The following is an 18,471-nucleotide window of genomic DNA, read 5'->3' as shown; positions in this document are numbered from 1 at the left end:
TGGCAACGTCCACATGTTATTTGATCCAGTGTGCTTTACACTACGTTATTTGATCCAGTGTGCTTTACACAATGTGATTTTTTGGCAACATCCATATGTTAAAATGTGATTTTTTTGGCAACGTCCATACGTTATTTGATCCAGTGTTGCACAATGTCCATCTTTCTCGCAGAAAACTTCCCAAAAAACATTGATTATTATGTAGGTACCCCTAGTGTATCTATGGGTAAAGACATTTACAAGGAGAAACAAAAATACTTTGAGGTCTGAGCGTTAGGATCTTTTTGTCCTTAGTTAATAACTTAAAAAGGTTTAAAGAAATGGGCTATAAAAGCTCAAAAACTCCAGTCTGCAAACAATGTCTCAACATAGGGTTCTCTTTATGCTAAAAAATGAGAAGGACGCTGAGCTGGCCTTATTCCAATGCAGTGCTTTAAAAATCACGATCAGGATCGGGAATCACCCAAGAATGTTCCGGCTTTTGGGCTCAACCAATGTTTTATCTATTATATATTATGTAATAGATAATCTTCATTAAGAAGCTTAAAGTGAGCTTGGCTAGTGCCTCTCAACTTTTTACTAATGGTTCGAGTTTTGAACTCGGACATATAGATAGGGGACGTGATATAGGATCGGTAGGGGGATGATCCATGCCACTGATCCGTTTCTTTAAACATTGGTGCAAAGATATTGCATAATGCAAGGGAAGCTTCTCACAGTAGTCCCATTAACATGGTGAATGATATTCTGATACAAGCATAGAAATTTGGGGACATTGCAAATTGAAGTTGAAAATATATTGATCTGGATTGGGATTCAGTTTAGTTGACTCTGCATAATGTTTCAAGGCTTGTGATAGAAAAAGTTCAAAGGAAGAAGACCCTAGAGAATGCGTTAATGAGGGTCCTTCAAATAACTATTTCATTAATATCATAAGGGAGGATGCTAAGGCTGGGAAAACGAGCTCTGTGGGCAAGGAACAACAATGGAACAAGGAGTAGGTCAAAGCCTTGGTTAAAGCGCTGTAAAAAGGGGTGGAAGTTTAATCCAAAATGTTTCAAACCTACTCTCTAGGAAAGGAGCTGAGGTCGTGGCTGTAGTACATCGCAGTAACTTTTTGTTTATGGTATTGATGGTGTATACTAAAAGTCTTCAATATTTTTTGACACTTACATACATTTATCCTTTAGTGTAGTAATTTTTTGTGTAGGGGTATTTTAAGTAATTAATCAATAGTAAATTTAAAATTCTTAATAAAAAAATATATATTTATTAACAATAGTGGACAATGGCATCACCAACATGGTGTGCGACATCACCTATAAGATGCATTAATTGTTTTTTAACTACTAATGTCACTATTTTTTTATAGAAATATCCATTCTACCTTTATAAATGATAAAAAATGCCCCTACTTGAAAACTTTTGTAATACAATTCAATGGTATTTAAGTGTCAAAAAATGTTGAGAACATTAGGAGTATAAACCACCACGCCTAACAAAACCCAATTAACAAAGGGTGCAATTTGCATACGGATGCATGAGGTAAGGTACGCCTTCAAATGTTATGGTGACATATAATTTTGAGGTAAATTGGGGTGAAAATAGGGTTCGAAAGCAAATCACTAGGTGATGATTGATCCAAAACTCCATGAATAGGAGTTTTTGAGTGTGGTTTGAGCCATGAGGCTCCCAACTCAAGCCCATGAAATGCTATAGCGTTTTGTAGTTTATCCCTATATATGCTTTGGAATAAACTACGAAATAATGTAGCAATTTTCTTTTAGTGAACCACTAATGATCTTAGATGTCCCAACGTGCTCAGAGGTTGAGAGTTCATCCATATTTATATAGATATTATTTATTTATTTTCACCCCTAAATATGAAAATTAAAATTTTAAAAATAGTGTAGATTCAAGCACATCTACTAAAAAATGTAGTTATTGGAAGTTTTATGATAGGCTAAACATTTATTTTCACCCCTAATTATAAAAGTTTAAACTCCAAAAATGGTGTAGATCAAACACATCTATGAACACTTAAAGTTTTTGAAAATGAATGGCCTAAATAATTTGTTATAAGATGCACTATTTTAAGATTTAAAATCATTTTTTTCCCTCTATTCCATCTTGAAGTTGAGATGATCAATTGTATGGGGTTTAGATGTTGGAAAAAACCATTTTTTTAGTATACTTCTACAACTTTTCTCTAATTATTCTCAAATACGCATAGGGCGATTTTGACGTGGATCATGAAATTTCAATGGAAAGAAATCATTTTATGCACATCTTTCGCCGTGGGAGTAAATATATAATGCAGTGTTTCAAAACTTGGTGATTTTTTATCTGGGTTGCCGATCCGGATGTGGAATCAGTCTAGACCGAATCGATTCCAAAATGGTATGGATTCCGGCCTGGTTCACCCCTAAATCTCCACTTTTCAAAAAAAAAATCCCTTCTCTTTAAGCTTATCTATTGATGGTTAACCTGGTTCACCGCTAAATCTCCACTTTTCAAACTTTTTTTCCCTTCTCTTTAAGCTTATCTAGTGATGGTTACGGTCCCTCCTAAATCCCAACCCCATATACCTATTTTTATTTTTATTTTTTTCTATTTATTTTTCAAATTATTTTTAGATCACCAAGCTATACGATTTGAGAATGATTTAGATCGCCAATCCAACTAATTCGAACAGGGATAGGGTGGACAATCTACCCCACTCATCCGGTTTTTAAAACACTGATATAGTGTGCTTATGGGATTGATGGAAGGAGATTGGACATATAAAGATATTTTTGCCAAGACCACTCTCCTCATCGCCATGGATTATGGTGCTCAACTATGGATTATATACCCATCTTTCCAGGTATTGGACGGTTGAGATGATGAACATTCACCCATGAGAGGATCTCCAACGCGTGGATGCCTTTGCAGGGTGTCAAAAACCATGTATCACTGGTTTTGAAGAGAGAGAGTAGAAGTAAACTGCCCTTGTTTCTCTCTCTTCAACCATATATCAAGGTATTCTCTCTCTCTCAACTTCATTTAGTAATGTAATGGCATGTGATGGTGAGGTTAGGAATGGGGTGCTTAGTTTATTGTAGATTGATTGAACAAATACTGTACCAAAAGAAATTTATACATCATTCTACTGAAGCTCTTTCAGTCTTTTAATCATCATTATTTCCCAACTTATTGTATGATGTATTTCATATCATTTGTGTAAATATTTCTATTGATTAATTCCCCCAAAAGTTTGCTGAAAATATTAAATTTGAACTTTGCTCATCATGCGTTGGAAAAATTACCAAAGGATTGGCCTCTTTGGATTTGCTCAATTGAGCAAGGTGTGGAGACGGGGTTAAAATGTTTTTATTTGTGGTTGGTTTGGTAATATGAGAAGATGGCTCAATCTGCGTAATGGGTGTAAGCTCTTTAAGCTCTATCTTATGAAAGAGAATGGAAGTTCTTGTGTAGCACAAACAGATTTCCGAGTTTTAGTGCATGTCAAATTTAAAGTAAATGATTATCATTGTCAAAGCCTTTTCCCAACTGGGGTCGGCTACACGAATATTGGTCGGCCATTCTTTCTTTATTAAAGGGCATAAGCCAAAAGTCCATGTATCTTTTCTCACTACTTCGGATCATGTACTTTTGGGTCTATCTCACTACTTCCGATCATGTCCTTTCGCTCTTTTTTAGCATTCCACTTGAACAAATTTAAACTAAATGATGATAAGTTCTAAATACTGATCATTACAATGCTGATTTTTCCTTAGACCTGATAGTTCTAGTAAACATCCTTATCATCAATGCATCATCATTCTAGCCTTATCCCAACCATTTGGGGTCGGCTAAACAAATTTAGTTCTACTGTTCTACTCCTGCTCCTTCGAGGGCCATACCCTCAGTCAAACTATAAGTAAATATGTCTCTCCTCAATACTTCCATCCATGTTCTTTTGGGCCTTCCCTTACCCTTTTAGAGACTTCTACTTGAACCAAGTCACCCCTCCGAACCGGTGTTATTCTAGGTCGGTGCTGCACATGGCCAGATTACCAAAGTCAACTTTCCCTCATTTTTGTGAAGAATATCAGGGTTCTCTGAAGAAACTCCCTGTGTCCATTGATTATATGAATGTATAAACTTGTCTTTTATAGACAAATTACATATGAGAAAAATAGAAATAAAGAACAGATACCTAAACTATACCCAGACTTAGCATAAAATACATGATATTGTACATATCCTTCTCATATTGATTACAATAAACACCTTTCATACTAACCTAGTAGACAATATATACTTTCCTTTCACAATTTTATCACTTATAAGGAGTTAACCCCTAGTTCTCAGATCCAGGAAATATACACCATGAAATATCATGGAGGGCCATTGATCTTGGATAGATTGCTAATATTTATGGCTTCCTTTAACTACAGCTGAGGTCATATCAAGGAATCAATTTTATTCATGTTTCTCTGATATTGATTCAAGATTTCTGAAAAAAATGGCAAAAGAATAAGAAAAAAGAAGTTGGGCTTCCATGTCGATGTTCTACAAATGAGCAAAAAACAACACATGAGATTATGAAGCCAACTGTTTTGTCTTGATACGCAAACAAGAAAAGACGAAAATGTTGGAAATCTTGTCTTGTTTGCAGAAATCATGGCCATTTTCTTGAAAACATTGAGCATTATAGATGGTGGTGCAACTATAGATATTCACGCCCTTGGGAAAAGCCCTATGAACTGTCCCTGGAAACATGAGTAGGGGCAGAGCAGAGACGATCTTCCCATTCAGAATTATCTAGGAGTACTATAGGAGCCTTGTTGTCTAGAGCAGCACATTGCATTATTATGTAGTCATAACTGTTCTTCAGTAATGCACTTAGGTGAGAGGAGGAGGACGTAGTCTTTGCTCTTGTGACAAACAACTCCTTTAAAGTTAGGTTGTTGGAGCTTCAGAAAACATTGTAAGGCTTTTTTCATGTGAGGCAAGTGGCTAACAGACATCCACAGTGTCTTCTAGGGGCTTTATTCTAGTTACAACGAGCTTGGGGATTGTTGCTTACCAAAAGAAAAAAAAACTAAAGCAAAAAAAAGCAAACTAGGTCACTTTTAGGAGATTAGGATTGTCACCAACTGTGAATCTCTTTAGAGATTGATTATGTAATTCATACGAGAAATTTAAGCTGATTTGCTTGGTGGATTGTCAATGCAAGTTAATTGCCAAGGTTCTACTGGTGAGGATTAGGAGATCAGCACCATCAAGAAAAGGGGGATTAGGAGATCATACCATAGTCGATCTGTCTTGGGATGAGGAGTTTTCTGAAGGTTTAGACTATCTTGAATTTGTTGCTTGTGGCTGCAAACATTTAGAATCTCATTTTGAATGGCATTTCTTGTTTATGTGCTTTTAAATAGCTTCTGCAGGAGTGTTGCACATGTTGGTATGGATACGGCTCTGTGCAGGCATGTGCACATCTGTGCTCAGGCACGTCTCTATGTGTGCGTGTGTATATAATGTATATATACACGCATATATGTAGATATACCCATACATAGCTATGTAGCTTCATGGAGGGAGGGAGGGAGGGAGGGAGAGATACCTTACGATTGGAGCTTGTATGTAATATTCGATTGTATGTTTCATTGTATTTGTCTATTTATGCTAGTGTATAATTCTTGTCTATATTAAATAGCATCTATTTCTTTGGACCATAGGATGCCAATTTGAATATGTTCATAAGTATGCATAAAATTTATGAAGTCCTTTTCCCCTGTTATTTACCCAGTTTGTGGTAACAGAATCGACTTATGTCTAGGCTACCATGCCCATGTTTTACATGTTTTTATAAACTAACTGATGCCTTTAGGAATATCTGTTCATACTGGAGATTTGACACTTGAGTTTGAAAATGCCTGAGATATGAATACAAATACTAACATGGATAGGGGATTGCGGATTATGACTCTTGCGTTTCACACAAGTCAGGACATGAATGTTGTCACAAGCATTCTATATGCATATTGATACATATAGGTTATAGCTTATGTAGGAGCTGTTACACTGAAGTATGGGGCTTTGGAGTATAGAAGGGGATTTGAACCAGAGGCATTATGGGAAGCTAGGATAGAAGGGGTCCAAGGGGATTTGGACCAATGTTTCAAAACACGGCTCGGACTCAGAACTCACCCCTTGGGCGAGCCGAGTTACTCGAGCAACTTCAAGTGAAGTTGCTTGAGTTGTGCCCGTGCCTCCCAAAGAGCCAAAAAAATCAAAAACAAATTTGGGAAAAAAATACTAAAAAAGGCAAAAATCAGGAAAAGCCGAAAGTAATGGTACACAACATAAAAAGTATATAAGAAGTGAAAAATGTTTTCGAAGTACAGAAAAAATTAGAATATTGATTGAATATCATTTTCTCATAATTTCTAAAAAGCAGGAAAAGTAAGAGAATAATAAAAAATCATAAAAATCATAGAAACATAAAATGTTTCTAGAAAACTAAGTATAAATCAATTATAATTAAAGATTTAAACAAAGATTGCATCAATTATAAGTTAATTATAAATAAAGTATATATACCCTGAGTTGGGGAGCATCCGGACTTGGCATCTTGCCAAGTCCGAGTGACTTTGATGAGTCTCTCTCTCTCTCTCTCTCTCTCTCTCTCTCTCTCTCTCTCTCTCTCTCTCTCTCTCTCTCTCTCTTTTGGTTTTTGTTTCCGCTGAGTTTTTATTTTGGGTGAATCAGTGGGGATGACAGGCCCCTACCTGTAAAGGGATGCGACTCAAGGACTTCCTAGGAGGTCACCCATCCTAGTACTGCTCTTGCCCAAGCAAGCTTACTTTAAAGTTCGGATGGTATCTGGTGCATTCATGCTAATATATTCGCACCCATCCTAGCTGATTTGCAATAGAGGCTTGATATACTTATGAGAATCTAGATAAGGGCAGTTTATTGTTTTTTCGTTCCATGTTTATGAGGATTAAATGGACTGGTATTCTTAAAAGGCTGAGATGAAAGTGGCTGGTTTTTGTTGGGTATTCGCTTAGTAGAAACATGTGGGAGTCTCTGTTCTGTACCTTACGCCACATCATTGCTAATAAATCCAGGGTTTTGGACTTTCTAGAAGGCGTGCGTTCAGAACCGAGGGTCTTTGTCCTTTTAGGTTCACTGTAAGCCCCAGTTGTTAACTCCATTATTGTTACGACTAGGGATTTTGAACTTCCCTTTTTTTTTGCAATTTTGCTGTCAAAGTCTCAAATATGGTAGTTTCTTCTTCCAAGATGATTGTTATTTGAAATTTTTGAAATTCCTAGACTTGGCAAAAATTTGCAAGTTGAATAAATATTTGAACTTCTGGTTACCTATTTTTATGTTTTCTGAGCTTTGTGTTCTTGGATTTCAGGATTATAATTGCTTTTTGTAATTTGTTAGATCTCCATTTCTGGTCAAGAATGGGAGATCCCGGAACCCAATAGGACTACAAAAGAAACCATAGTTCATTAATGTTCTTTTGGGATTTTATTGGGTGTGATTTTTTTTATTTTTTTTAAAATAGGACTTCACTTTCTATGTTTTGTGGGAAACTAGTTGGAATTGGGAGAAGCTAATTGAATGTGATTTGTAATGCAAGAGAGCAGGGCAAGCATGGAGGAATGGTAATTCTTCTCTCAGCAGCATGACCACTGAGTGTAGAAGAGAGCAGAGGAAGGTCATCACCATGTCAGAGAGAGGGAAGGGTAACTGAGTTGGGAGGATGATGATGATGGCACTTGCCCCTTCCTCCTTGGCTCATTCGTGCCCAACCCAAACCCCCATTCTCCAACAACATCAATATCAGCATGAACAACAAGACGATTCCAAAAATACCCTCTCCCTCTCTCTCCTAGCCGAGCGCTCCACCACCACTGCCCACATCACTCAGATCCACGCTCGTCTCCTCCGAATCAATCCTTCAAACCCAGTGAGGCTCTACAACACCCTCATCCGAGCTTATGCTCTCCATTCGTACCCTCGCTCCGCCCTCCTCCTTTACGCGCACCTCCTCCCCCATGCCGACCCCTTTACCCTCCCTTTTGCCCTCAAGGCCTGCTCCTCATCCCTCCTCCTTACCTCCTGCCTCCATGCTCATGCCATCAAGCTCGGCCATCCCGCCATCAACACATTCTTCCTCAACACCCTCATCCACAATTATGCCACCACCTGTGCACGTGTTGACCTCGCCCACCATGTCTTTGACTGCATGATCGGTCGGACTGCTGCCTCTTGGGGTGCCCTCATCGCCGGTTACGAGCGTGTAGGTGAGCCCCACCACTCCCTCCACCTCTTCCAGGCAATGCGACTGCAAGGTGAGCCCCCTGATGAGGCCACACTGGTGAGCGCGCTCTGTGCTTGTGCCCAGCTCGGCTGCCCACGCTCTGGCCCACTGCTACACGCATGCACCATCATCCATGGGTTTGACCCTGCAGATCACGTGAACCTTGGCACTGCCCTCATTGACATGTATGCCAAGTGTGGCTGCATCTCGTATGCCTGCAAGCTGTTCGATAGAATGCCCCTCGGGAGGAGGAACGTGCTCTTGTGGAGTGCCATGATTGGGGGAATGGCCATGCATGGGCAAGCACATGAGGCTCTCATCCTGTTCGAACACATGCGGAGCTGTGGGGTTGTGCCCAATGCCATTACTTTCACCAATGTTCTGAATGCGTGCAGCCACAGGGGCCTGGTGGGAGAGGGCCTGAGGTGCTTCCGAAGGATGATGGAAGAATACAGGATGCTGCCGAGGATAGAGCACTATGGATGTGTAGTGGACATGTTGGGGCGAGCAGGGCTTCTGGAGGAAGCCCTGGCTTTCATGAGGGCCATGCCTATCAAGCCCACTGTTCCACTCTGGCGCAGCTTGTTGGGAGCGGCTTGCACCCATGGGGATGTGGAGTTGGGAGAGGCTGCTATGGATGGGCTGAGCAGGTTAGAGGCTGCACTGAGTGCGTCCGATTGTGTGGTCATGTCCAATCTATATGCACAGGTGGGAGACTGGGAAAAGGTGGGCAAGCTTCGCATGGCCATGAACGATTCTGGGTTGAAGAAAACACCGGGATTCAGTGTGATTGAGGTCGATGGCACCCTCCACAGATTTGTGATGGGAGACAAGTTTCATCCCCAAACACAACACATCTATGACATGCTCCATCAGCTTAATGAGTTGTCCAGATTAGTACCAATAGGTGGCTGAACCTAGCCTATCTTTCAAAAGGTTTTCTTGCTTCCTTTCCCTCAATCCTTTTATTCGTGAAGTCTTCTCCATTCTCCCCATCAATCAATATCATGGAAGCGCTAACGGCTGCTTGAGAAGGTCCTCTTCTCATTGGTGCAGCTAGCTTAAGCCATCTTACCATCAAACTCCAATATCTCTCTACCAACTTTTCTGTAAAGAAATGGAGGATTTAGAAACTATGTAATTTTCTATATGATCTTCTAGAGATAATATGAAACCCAATATAGCAAAATATGCTGATAGACTTGTGTATATAATAATACCTGCCAAACAACTAACAAAGTACGATAATGCAGAATATACTAGTTGGGATTGTATACTATGAGAGCATTTATCTTTGTTACAAGGAGGTCATAATTACTAGTCATTAGATGTTAAATTGGATAGCTTGAAATGTTTCACGAAGTTTGAGAAAAATTTTTTTCGAACTTTGAGTCTAGTCAATGACACTCTTACAACCATCCGATTTGAAATCTGATGGGCAAGAGTAATTGTGACCTCCTTGAATGACAAGTAAATGGTATCTTTGTATACTTTCCCATAGTATTAGAAGTAATACATCTGTGATGGAATAAATTGGCATGCACACTGACCCTAAATGTACACATGCTTCTATGCATATCACCTTGACTCTTTTTTTTTTTAAATATGAAAGTGAAAACACTAATTTGTGCTGGAATCTTGTCTTTCTTGTTGTTGCTCTTTCCAAATACATGCAAACCTCAGAACACCACTTTCATTATGATGTCCTGGGTGCAGCAATATGTTAGAATTATGCATTCCATTAATATACTCGTATTGCACTAGTTGTGTTATTTAATGGAATTCTTTTCAAATACATGCGGAGATCTTGTATCCCGTATAATTTGCTAGTTGTGCAAATTCATGGAACATTTGATTCTGACATTATCAGTTGAGCTTACTTTGTTGTGCTTTCTAATCGTGAACTGTCCTGTTTGTAGTTCCACTGGTTTGCATAAGCCATGAAGGTGAGGTCATCAGTCAAGAAGCTATGTGAATTTTGTAGCATTTGTCCGCCACCGCAGGATGGTTCGAGTACTCTGCACTGTGAATCCCAAGCATAAGCAAAGGCAAGGGATATCTACCTTAACGTTGAAGGCCCTCCGCCTCCCTTGTATGTACTTTCTACTTCACAGTTGTTTCAGCTATCTGTCATATATTAATTAACTCTTCTATTCAGATGACTTGGCTTCTCAGTCTTTTATTGTCATTACTTATTTGCTAATCTTTTATCCGCAAAAGTTAATGCATACAGTGGTTTGTGTTTTGATACATCTCATAAGGTTGCTAGCAATATAAGCATGCATTCCAACTTTCTCTGGAGAATATTACTAAGTACTTCGCTGTGACACGTGTAATGCTTGATCAATACTGGTTTTTTCACTATCAAAAGGCTATGTCATGATCTGCCTTTCTTGGCCGGGCCTCTATCGTCATATAGACCCAAATTAGTGAAACGTATCTCCTCATGTGGATTTTTGCTCGAGATTTAAAGAAAATTAGACTTTGTTCACGTTGTTTTTCAATTTCTGTGCATCAAACAGGAACCTCATTTGGAAGATTCAGGGAGCTCATCAGAACACAATCTAGTGGAGCTGTAAAATAGTTGTTTTTTCGTGGGGGGAAGAGAGGTGAGACACCCTTATGGAGAATTCTCTCTACAACCACACTTCTCCTGTAAGTGAAAGCTTCAGGCGAAGGCCATATCCTTGGGAAAAGATGAAAATCTTATAGAGATCGATGTTTCTGATTAGAGTCACTGGATAAAAGAATGATCCAGCAAATATTAGTGTGCTTAAACTTGAATTATAGGAGAAGCTCTTGTTTTAGAGAAGAGGGGTTAGAGGGAGTGGATAGAGAGAGAATTCCTTTTTTTATAGGAAGAGGATCAATTCAGTTCATTGCCCCTCGAAAACAGCTGTGTTAAGGTGGGGATATCAAATATCATAATCTGAAATCTTAGGTATCCAATGTATTACAACAAACATCTTAGATATCGTGTTTTTTTTCTTAAAAAGCAATACCTTTTATCGAATTTTAAGTAATGTAATACTTACTTCACAACTGTTTGATTTTCATCTAAATTTTATTAAATAATTCATATTTTAAATTCGTTTCCTTCTATTTCCAGTTTCTAAGATATCTAGCTTAATTAATGGCAATTCCTATTTTATTAGGATTTCCAATTCTAGTTCTAAATTCTTTACTGAGCTTTCATGTTCTAAAAACTCCAATTTCTTCTCTCTACTTTATATTTTTAAAAAGTTCTTTAAGTTCTAAATTTTTTATTTTGTTTTCACTTTTTCTTCTTGTCCCCCCTCCCCCCCCCCCCCCCCCCCCCCCCCCCCCCCCCCCCCTCCCCCGCCTGGTGGCCTCCTCTTCTTCTCACTCTCTCTACATATAAATGTGTTTGGATGTGCATGTGTGTTTAATCTTTCTCTAGTTTATATTTTCCAATGAGAATCTTTTTTTGATTCCTCATATTCAATCGTTTTTTGATTCCTCATATTCCTTATCTCTATTATCTTTTTGCTATTGGATTTTAAAAACAGAGATAAAATATTTCTAAGGGATATGGATAGATATGACCTTTTTTGGTACGCTTGATTCTTATATTTAAAAGTTAAAGTATTGTTATGTTTAAGGGCTGGGAGTAAACACATATTTGAGTTTAGATGGTGAGAGAGAAGGGAGAGATTTTAGGGAAAAGCGAGGGAAATAAGTCTCACATGGGTAGTTTGAATGTCGTGCCCCAATTGTTTCTTCCTTTAATGCAGCCTGACTTTTTCTGGTGGGGTGAAAATGGACCTTTGTCATGGAACTAGTTCTCCTTGGTCACTGCAGTCTTCATGACTAGAGTGATTGGCTTTGCCTCCGTCAGTTTCAGTAGCAAGCGAGTTCCTATACTTCCCACGAAAGGTAGGAGGTTCAACTAGAGATGGACGTGTGAGTCACTCCAGGCTAAGAAGCCCTCGGCATATTTGGGTGGACCTACGTCCTTCCTCTCTCATTGACATTCAATGCTCGAATATTTGGGACCAAATGCAGCGGTGGCACTGATCACGCAAAATCCTGAAGCTGATTTCGATTTAATATCTTGATCCATGTTTCAAGCATGAAGTTGGGAGTGAACACTGGTGACAAGTACCCCCTCCCACACCTAAAACAAGAGAATGCCTAGGAGTTTGCAACTTCTTTCGAATGAGATGCAACTTAATTGCCTCCACGACCCCTAAGTCGATATATATTATCTTGTCATAATAAAACCAGTACAGAATTAGTTAGGGTTATGATTGAGTGAAAACTAGTTTGACTACCAATTGGGAGAAATGAACTAGTCACATAACTAGTTAGGGACCTGGTCAAGTTAAAACTGATCTAACCACCAATGGGGAGACATGCACCTTTGTCTTGCATAGAAGTTTGCAACTTCCTTCAAATGAAAGACAATGCCTACATGAACCATAAGCCAATGTATATCGATGTTATTAGAATCAGATTAGCCACGGAATTGGTTAGGGATCTGATCAAGTTAAAGCCAGTAAAACCGACATTCGAATTGGTTGGCCTAGAGTTTTTTTTTAAAGAAATAAAAAAATGATGAGAATAATAACTGAAATATATGAAGGACATGGTTTCTATGAGACGGCCGACTCATCTATTTAAATGAGTCCTATCTCCAAAATCTATTTTTAACTTTCAAAATTTTAGGGATTCTACTATGATTTGTAGGAATCTAAAAAAATACAAATTTTAAAAAAAAAGAAAATTTTCCATATAATTTGACACCATTGATTGTAAAGTTTGTGGGATGTCCATTTTTAAACAAAGATGGATGTTTAGTGTGTCAAGGGATGCTATTATAGAAGTGCATCCCTTGATGCACGTACTACTTTTCCATATATGAAATGTATTTTTTTAAAAAAAAAAAAGAGTTGTTCAACCTTGTGTAGTCGGTCCAGCTGTCCAAAATGGTTGGTGTGCTAGTTAAAACTTTTCAAATATTGATTTTAAGCCGTCTTCGACCAAACGCAGTTCGACTAGACTAGTTGAGGCAACAAGTTTCTGTGATGTCCTCTTTTTCTAAAATTCATTTAAAGAAAAGCCACAAAGACAAGAGAATGGATATGATACTTGTATATTTGGCTTCCTGCAGGATCTCTGAGAGTGCTAGTTTCCACCACAATGCATCATCAAATGAGGGCTCTAAGGTAGGCTTTGCCTTACTTCTTCCAAAACAGGACGATCAAGTGTTGTCTCATTGGTTGCAACAACAAAAAAGTTGGATCGATTGGAACCTGCTTGAGAGGATCCAGATGACTGTTTGAGAATTGCAGAATTGATGACGGAGACAGCAAGTTTTGGTTCCTAGAAAAAATGTTCCCCCTATGAAGAATCTATTTTTTCCTTTTTTTTCATTTTGGCACCTTGAACGATTATTTTCAAAAAGTTAAAGTGAATTCATGCTACTGATGCATAGCCAAATAAATGAGAGAGATTCTCCTTTTTCCTTTTGGGTGTTGCATTAGCATCAGGGTCATCATAGTTAACTACCATATATAATTTTTTTTTTTCTTTTTTGGGTGAATTAAATGGACAGGTTCTGAAATTCATTATGAACCGAGCAGGGTCTACGACCTTGGACAAGTATGTGCATGTACACACAATGTCTGTGTTTACCTGACTGGTGTCTAAGTTTTTTTTTTTTTTTGAATGTTTAATTACTAACTTTTCTTTGTATAAAAGGATTTAGAAAAGTAGATTAAAAAAAGAAGAAGAAGAGACCGTGTATATATAAGGCAGTGTTACTTTTGGTTTCCACTTACTACAAGTAATTTGTGTTACTATATTTTTTGTGTTGATTATTGCAACCTTATTTATGCAAGTAAGGTTGCAACCTTATATAAATTTTTTTTCTTTTCGTATTGAGATTGCGTGTAATGACAAAACCATTTGTGGTCAACAAAGTGTTTATTGATTCGGTTTTGGTCCAAACAAAGTGTAAGTGAAAACACGTGGGTGTAAATTTTTAGAAACTCATGGAATGCTAAATTATTTTGAGAATAAAAAATGTGATTATTTCAATTTATTACAAAAAGTTGATTAAAAAAGATTATAATGTGTATGTTCTTGGGTGGATTTGTATGGGAAGGAATAGTAAAAAAAAATCAACTTAGGTGTGATCCAGACCGGACCTGGACTTGAAAATATAGTAGGGGGGACCTTGACTTAGACCCAACCCAAAAATTAAAATATGTATATATATAAATATATTTTATAAATTGAAACCCAAAAATATAATATAGGACCTAGACCGGACCTGGACCCAAATAGTGCTCACATCCTGTCGGGTCTCATTTTTGGACTCATACCCACACCCAAGTCAGGTCCACCCGTCGGGTCGGGTCCTGGTCTTGGATCCAAAGCCACCCCTGAAGGAACTATAAGTGAGACAAAAAAAACATTGATCTTTAATTCATAATTTATATAATCAAATACTATACCATTATTAAGACTTATTGTCATTTTCAACCAATAAAACTCATCCTGAAAACTAAAGTCGATTATGGCTGAACTAATAGAGTAAGTATGAATTACTATAACATGGCTTTGGAAGATTAAATGTAAGAGTAAAATTAAAATGGGAAAGAGAATGAATGGGATTTCGTCCCATGACCCAAGAGAGAGATATAAGTAGCTTACCCAAACAAAGAGACCGATCCAAATAAAGAATTTTAATTTAATATGAAGTTTTTCAAAAGATTGTTATTTTTTTTTTTTGGGTCTGGGGAGAGGGCCCCTACCTTTGGTAAACACCAACCAATTAAGTGTAAAGCATCCATGCAAGTAGGTGTTCCATCTAAAAACAATGGAAACTAACGGTCGAAATGTTTTCTTACTAGAATTATTTTTTCTAATTTTTACAAGTTATTTATTTTTTCATATTCATGATCTTCATGTTAGAGATTACATGTCCAAAAAAATTAAGTTTTATAATCCATCTCAAAAATAGATTTATTAATAGGCCCGTATTTCTATACATGCGGGCTTGCCTGCATAGAAACTGCGTCCTTTAGATAATGATATGATACAGATCTTCAGAAAAAGTAGTCTTCTAAAAAAAAAATCTGTGTTTAAATGGAGTATGGCTAATATGATCAGGACCTGCATTTTTTTTTTTTTTTTTCTTTATTCTCAAATACCTTGTAGCTTAAGAAAGAAATAGGCTACATCCTCGGGAAATAAAAAAGAATGCATTTCTTCTTCTCATGGCTTATAAGAAAGAATATATTTGAATATGAAGTTTCTCCATTCAAAATCACCTCTGAGTTTTCAGCCACTCACAAATATCAAGAATCAAGGGGCTAAGAGAAGGTGATGTGAATGCGACAAGTAGTTTTTCCACTCAATTGCAAATTCGAGGACCAACAATATTCTTGGGATCAAGATAGAAGGGATGGATGTATTATCAATCACTTTGAAAGGAGCATTTACAGCAGTTAAAGGTGGATTTCAAGAGTGTTCCTTTTAACAAATAACCCATGGATAATGCAATGGAGATTGAAAAGCCTTTTCTTGAGCTGGTAATATACGAGGATGTGAAGAACTTTGCTCAAGGCTATTATGGTTCCCATTTTGTCTCCTTTCAACATTTTTTGGGAAATAGATAAGGAGGAGATGTGATCTTTATAGAAGAATTCTTCCATAGAGAAAAAAGTAAACAAGGCCATTAATGCTACATTTGTAGCCTTAACTCCTAACAATAGAGCCATTGAAGTATGCTTGCTAGTCTCTGTAAAGTTATAGCAAAATCTCTTACTGCTAGACTGAAAGGGATTCTAACCTTGGTTATCTCAGGGCCCCAATCGGCATTTACACAAGATAGGCAAATTACAGATATTATATTAATTGCCCAAGGATGTATGCACTCTAAAAGACATGAGAACGAAGCCATGGATCATCTGCAGATTGAAATTAAAAAAAGCCTATTATAGAGTAGGTTAGGAGGTACTGCTAAACATTATGTTTTTAATTGCTTTCAAAGTGAGATGCAGATTTTTCAATTATCGTTAATGGATGCCCAAAAGGTTCTTTCAAGCTACAAAAGGAGTGGGAGAAGGAGATCCCCTCTCCTTTTCTGTTTACATTTATGGCTAAGAAGGCGTTTAGTGTCATGATAAACTTTGTTGATGCAGTTGGTTCACTTTAGTTTTTTCAAATATCTAGGGGAAGGCCAACAGTCACACATCTTCGTATATACAGATGATATGTTAATATTTAGCGATGCTTATGCACAAAAAATCAATAATCTTAGGACATTCCTCAATTGTTCTGCATTAGTGTCAGGATTGGAAGTCAACTTGAGCGAAACTAAATTGGTAAGCGTTGGATGTAACAATGATGATGAAGTTAAAAGTTTTGGCGAAAATTATGGGGCCTTGTGTTAACAGATTTTCAGTAAAAATACTTGGGGATTCCGTTGACAGAAGGGAGAACACCACGAGCCATTTGGAACACAGTGATTCAATGGTTTCAAACGAAATTGGACCTATGGAAGGCCAAATATCTATCTCTTGAAGGTAGAATTACATTGACTAAGTCAACTATTTCGAATCAACCTATCTATGTAATATCTTATCAAATGCGAAATGATATTGTTAACATGTTAGGAGGTATGATGAGAAATTCCTTATGGGTGGGACTCGAGAAAAGAAAATACCATCCGGTTAATCGGGAGAAAGTTTGTAACCAAAAAAGGAAGTGAAGCCTAAGTCTATCTATGAATTTAGCTCTTTTAACAATACGGTGGTGATAATGTGGTCAAGATGGCTTTCAACAGTGAAAGGAACTTCCCGTTAGCAAATAATGAGTGGAAAAAAAATCCTCGTTATTAGCGGTTTGCTTTAAAGATAACGCATTTACATCGGGAAAAATGTAAAATTACGGTGCACCTCTAAAATCATCCGAAAAAGGTTGTTTTTTTATGTTAGAAAAACATCTAGTTGAGATCATCTCGAATTGAGATGGACAGATGTGAAAAAAAAAAAAATTTCAAGTCTTAAAAGTAATACATCTTACAATACATTATCTGAAACTATATATTTTTAAGATTTTCATGCATTTGTAGATCTGCTTGATTTGAACCATTTTGAAATTATAAAATTTTATAATTAAATATAATAGATTGTTGTGACTCCTTCAACATCATGTCCCGGTGCTCCAATCCAGAGTCCACATCTTTGCAATGGAGGCATGTTGTGGACGAGATCTGCCACACTCTCTTGGAGGTGTTTCTCTTTGCTTCGTATCTTTCGAGAAAAGAACAGTGAAACAGGCGAACTGGCTAGGGCTGCTCCTCTCTTCTCTTCGTTTCTCAATTTTGTGGGAGGTGTAAAAAGAGATAAATAGTATCCAAGTTCCAAACATGAACATTACGAGATTGTAAGCACTTGTGAGAAAGCCCTTGGCTCTTTTTCTTTGGCTAGGCTCGAGTATCATTCTTCACACTTGCTTTGCTCTTTGGTTCGCTCAGTGTTTACGCACTTCGTTTCACTCATTGGTTTGCTTAGTGTTTATGCACTTTGCTTCGCTCTTTGGTTTGCTCAGTGTTTACGCACTTTGCTTCACTTTGAAAGAGTACATGTAGACGAATAGAAATATGAAATTGAAGATTAAAGAGAAGATGTATCTCAAACTAATCTTTTATATAAGCTCAAGGTGTGAGTACGTTAAAATTGGAACGTGGAAGCCTCTACCCATAGGAATTCTAAAGTTAAATTTCGACGCCAATTCTTTCAATAATTGGGGGAAGAGGGAAGCTTCTACCAGTAGGAATTCTAAATTTCGATGGCAGTTCTTTCGATAATTGGGGGCAAGAGGATAGTAATGGTCCAGGATAGAAATCACCATGGGGTAATTTGTGCTCAAATATTAGGCGTAACTACTATTTTTTTATTTATTTTTGGGTAATTTAGTGGGGAAAGCAAACCCCTACCTATTTTTTCAAATACTTTAGAAGTCAGTTTTTAAGTTTAAAGGTGTTAGTAGGGTAGTGTTATTGAGAATGAAAACAATAATACGGTGACTTGAGCACCACGAACCCAGCCACTTTCCCAATTAGAGATGTAACTACTAATAAGGCAAAGGTTAAAGTTGTAGAGTTT

At 37.5% G+C, this 18,471-nt stretch overlaps 1 protein-coding gene across 12 annotated transcripts; it reads left to right on the top strand.

Moving 5' to 3' along the window:
- Positions 1-2,299: 2,299 nt before the first annotated feature.
- LOC18436942 (pentatricopeptide repeat-containing protein At2g20540) lies at positions 2,300-13,818 on the top strand. 12 transcript variants are annotated; one of them, XM_020668925.2, is made up of 5 exons: positions 2,300-2,400; positions 2,867-3,021; positions 7,646-9,265; positions 10,249-10,421; positions 13,464-13,818. In XM_020668925.2, the coding sequence occupies exon 3, from the start codon at positions 7,769-7,771 to the stop codon at positions 9,242-9,244; it is 1,476 nt and encodes a 491-aa protein (XP_020524584.1). In that variant the 5' UTR covers positions 2,300-2,400; positions 2,867-3,021; positions 7,646-7,768; the 3' UTR covers positions 9,245-9,265; positions 10,249-10,421; positions 13,464-13,818. The 12 variants fall into 12 exon arrangements, 10 of the variants coding, with proteins under 10 accessions (XP_020524584.1, XP_088706884.1, XP_088706882.1 ...); XM_088850758.1 differs by having other exon boundaries at positions 2,326-2,400; positions 7,653-9,265; XM_088850756.1 differs by having other exon boundaries at positions 2,326-2,400; positions 7,653-9,466.
- The last annotated feature ends 4,653 nt before the right edge of the window (positions 13,819-18,471 follow it).

This window comes from Amborella trichopoda, chromosome 11, assembly GCF_054954075.1.
Source record: "Amborella trichopoda isolate Santa Cruz 75 chromosome 11, AtrichopodaSantaCruz75HAP2 v2.0, whole genome shotgun sequence".
Lineage (NCBI taxonomy): Eukaryota > Viridiplantae > Streptophyta > Magnoliopsida > Amborellales > Amborellaceae > Amborella > Amborella trichopoda.
Note: the sequence above shows the minus strand (reverse complement) of the source record. Positions and strands in the feature narration are given on the sequence as shown.

Excerpts from the sequence above, each read along its gene's own strand:
- LOC18436942 (XM_020668925.2), top strand. The coding sequence starts at position 7,769 with ATGATGATGATGGCACTTGCCCCTTCCTCCTTGGCTCATTCGTGCCCA.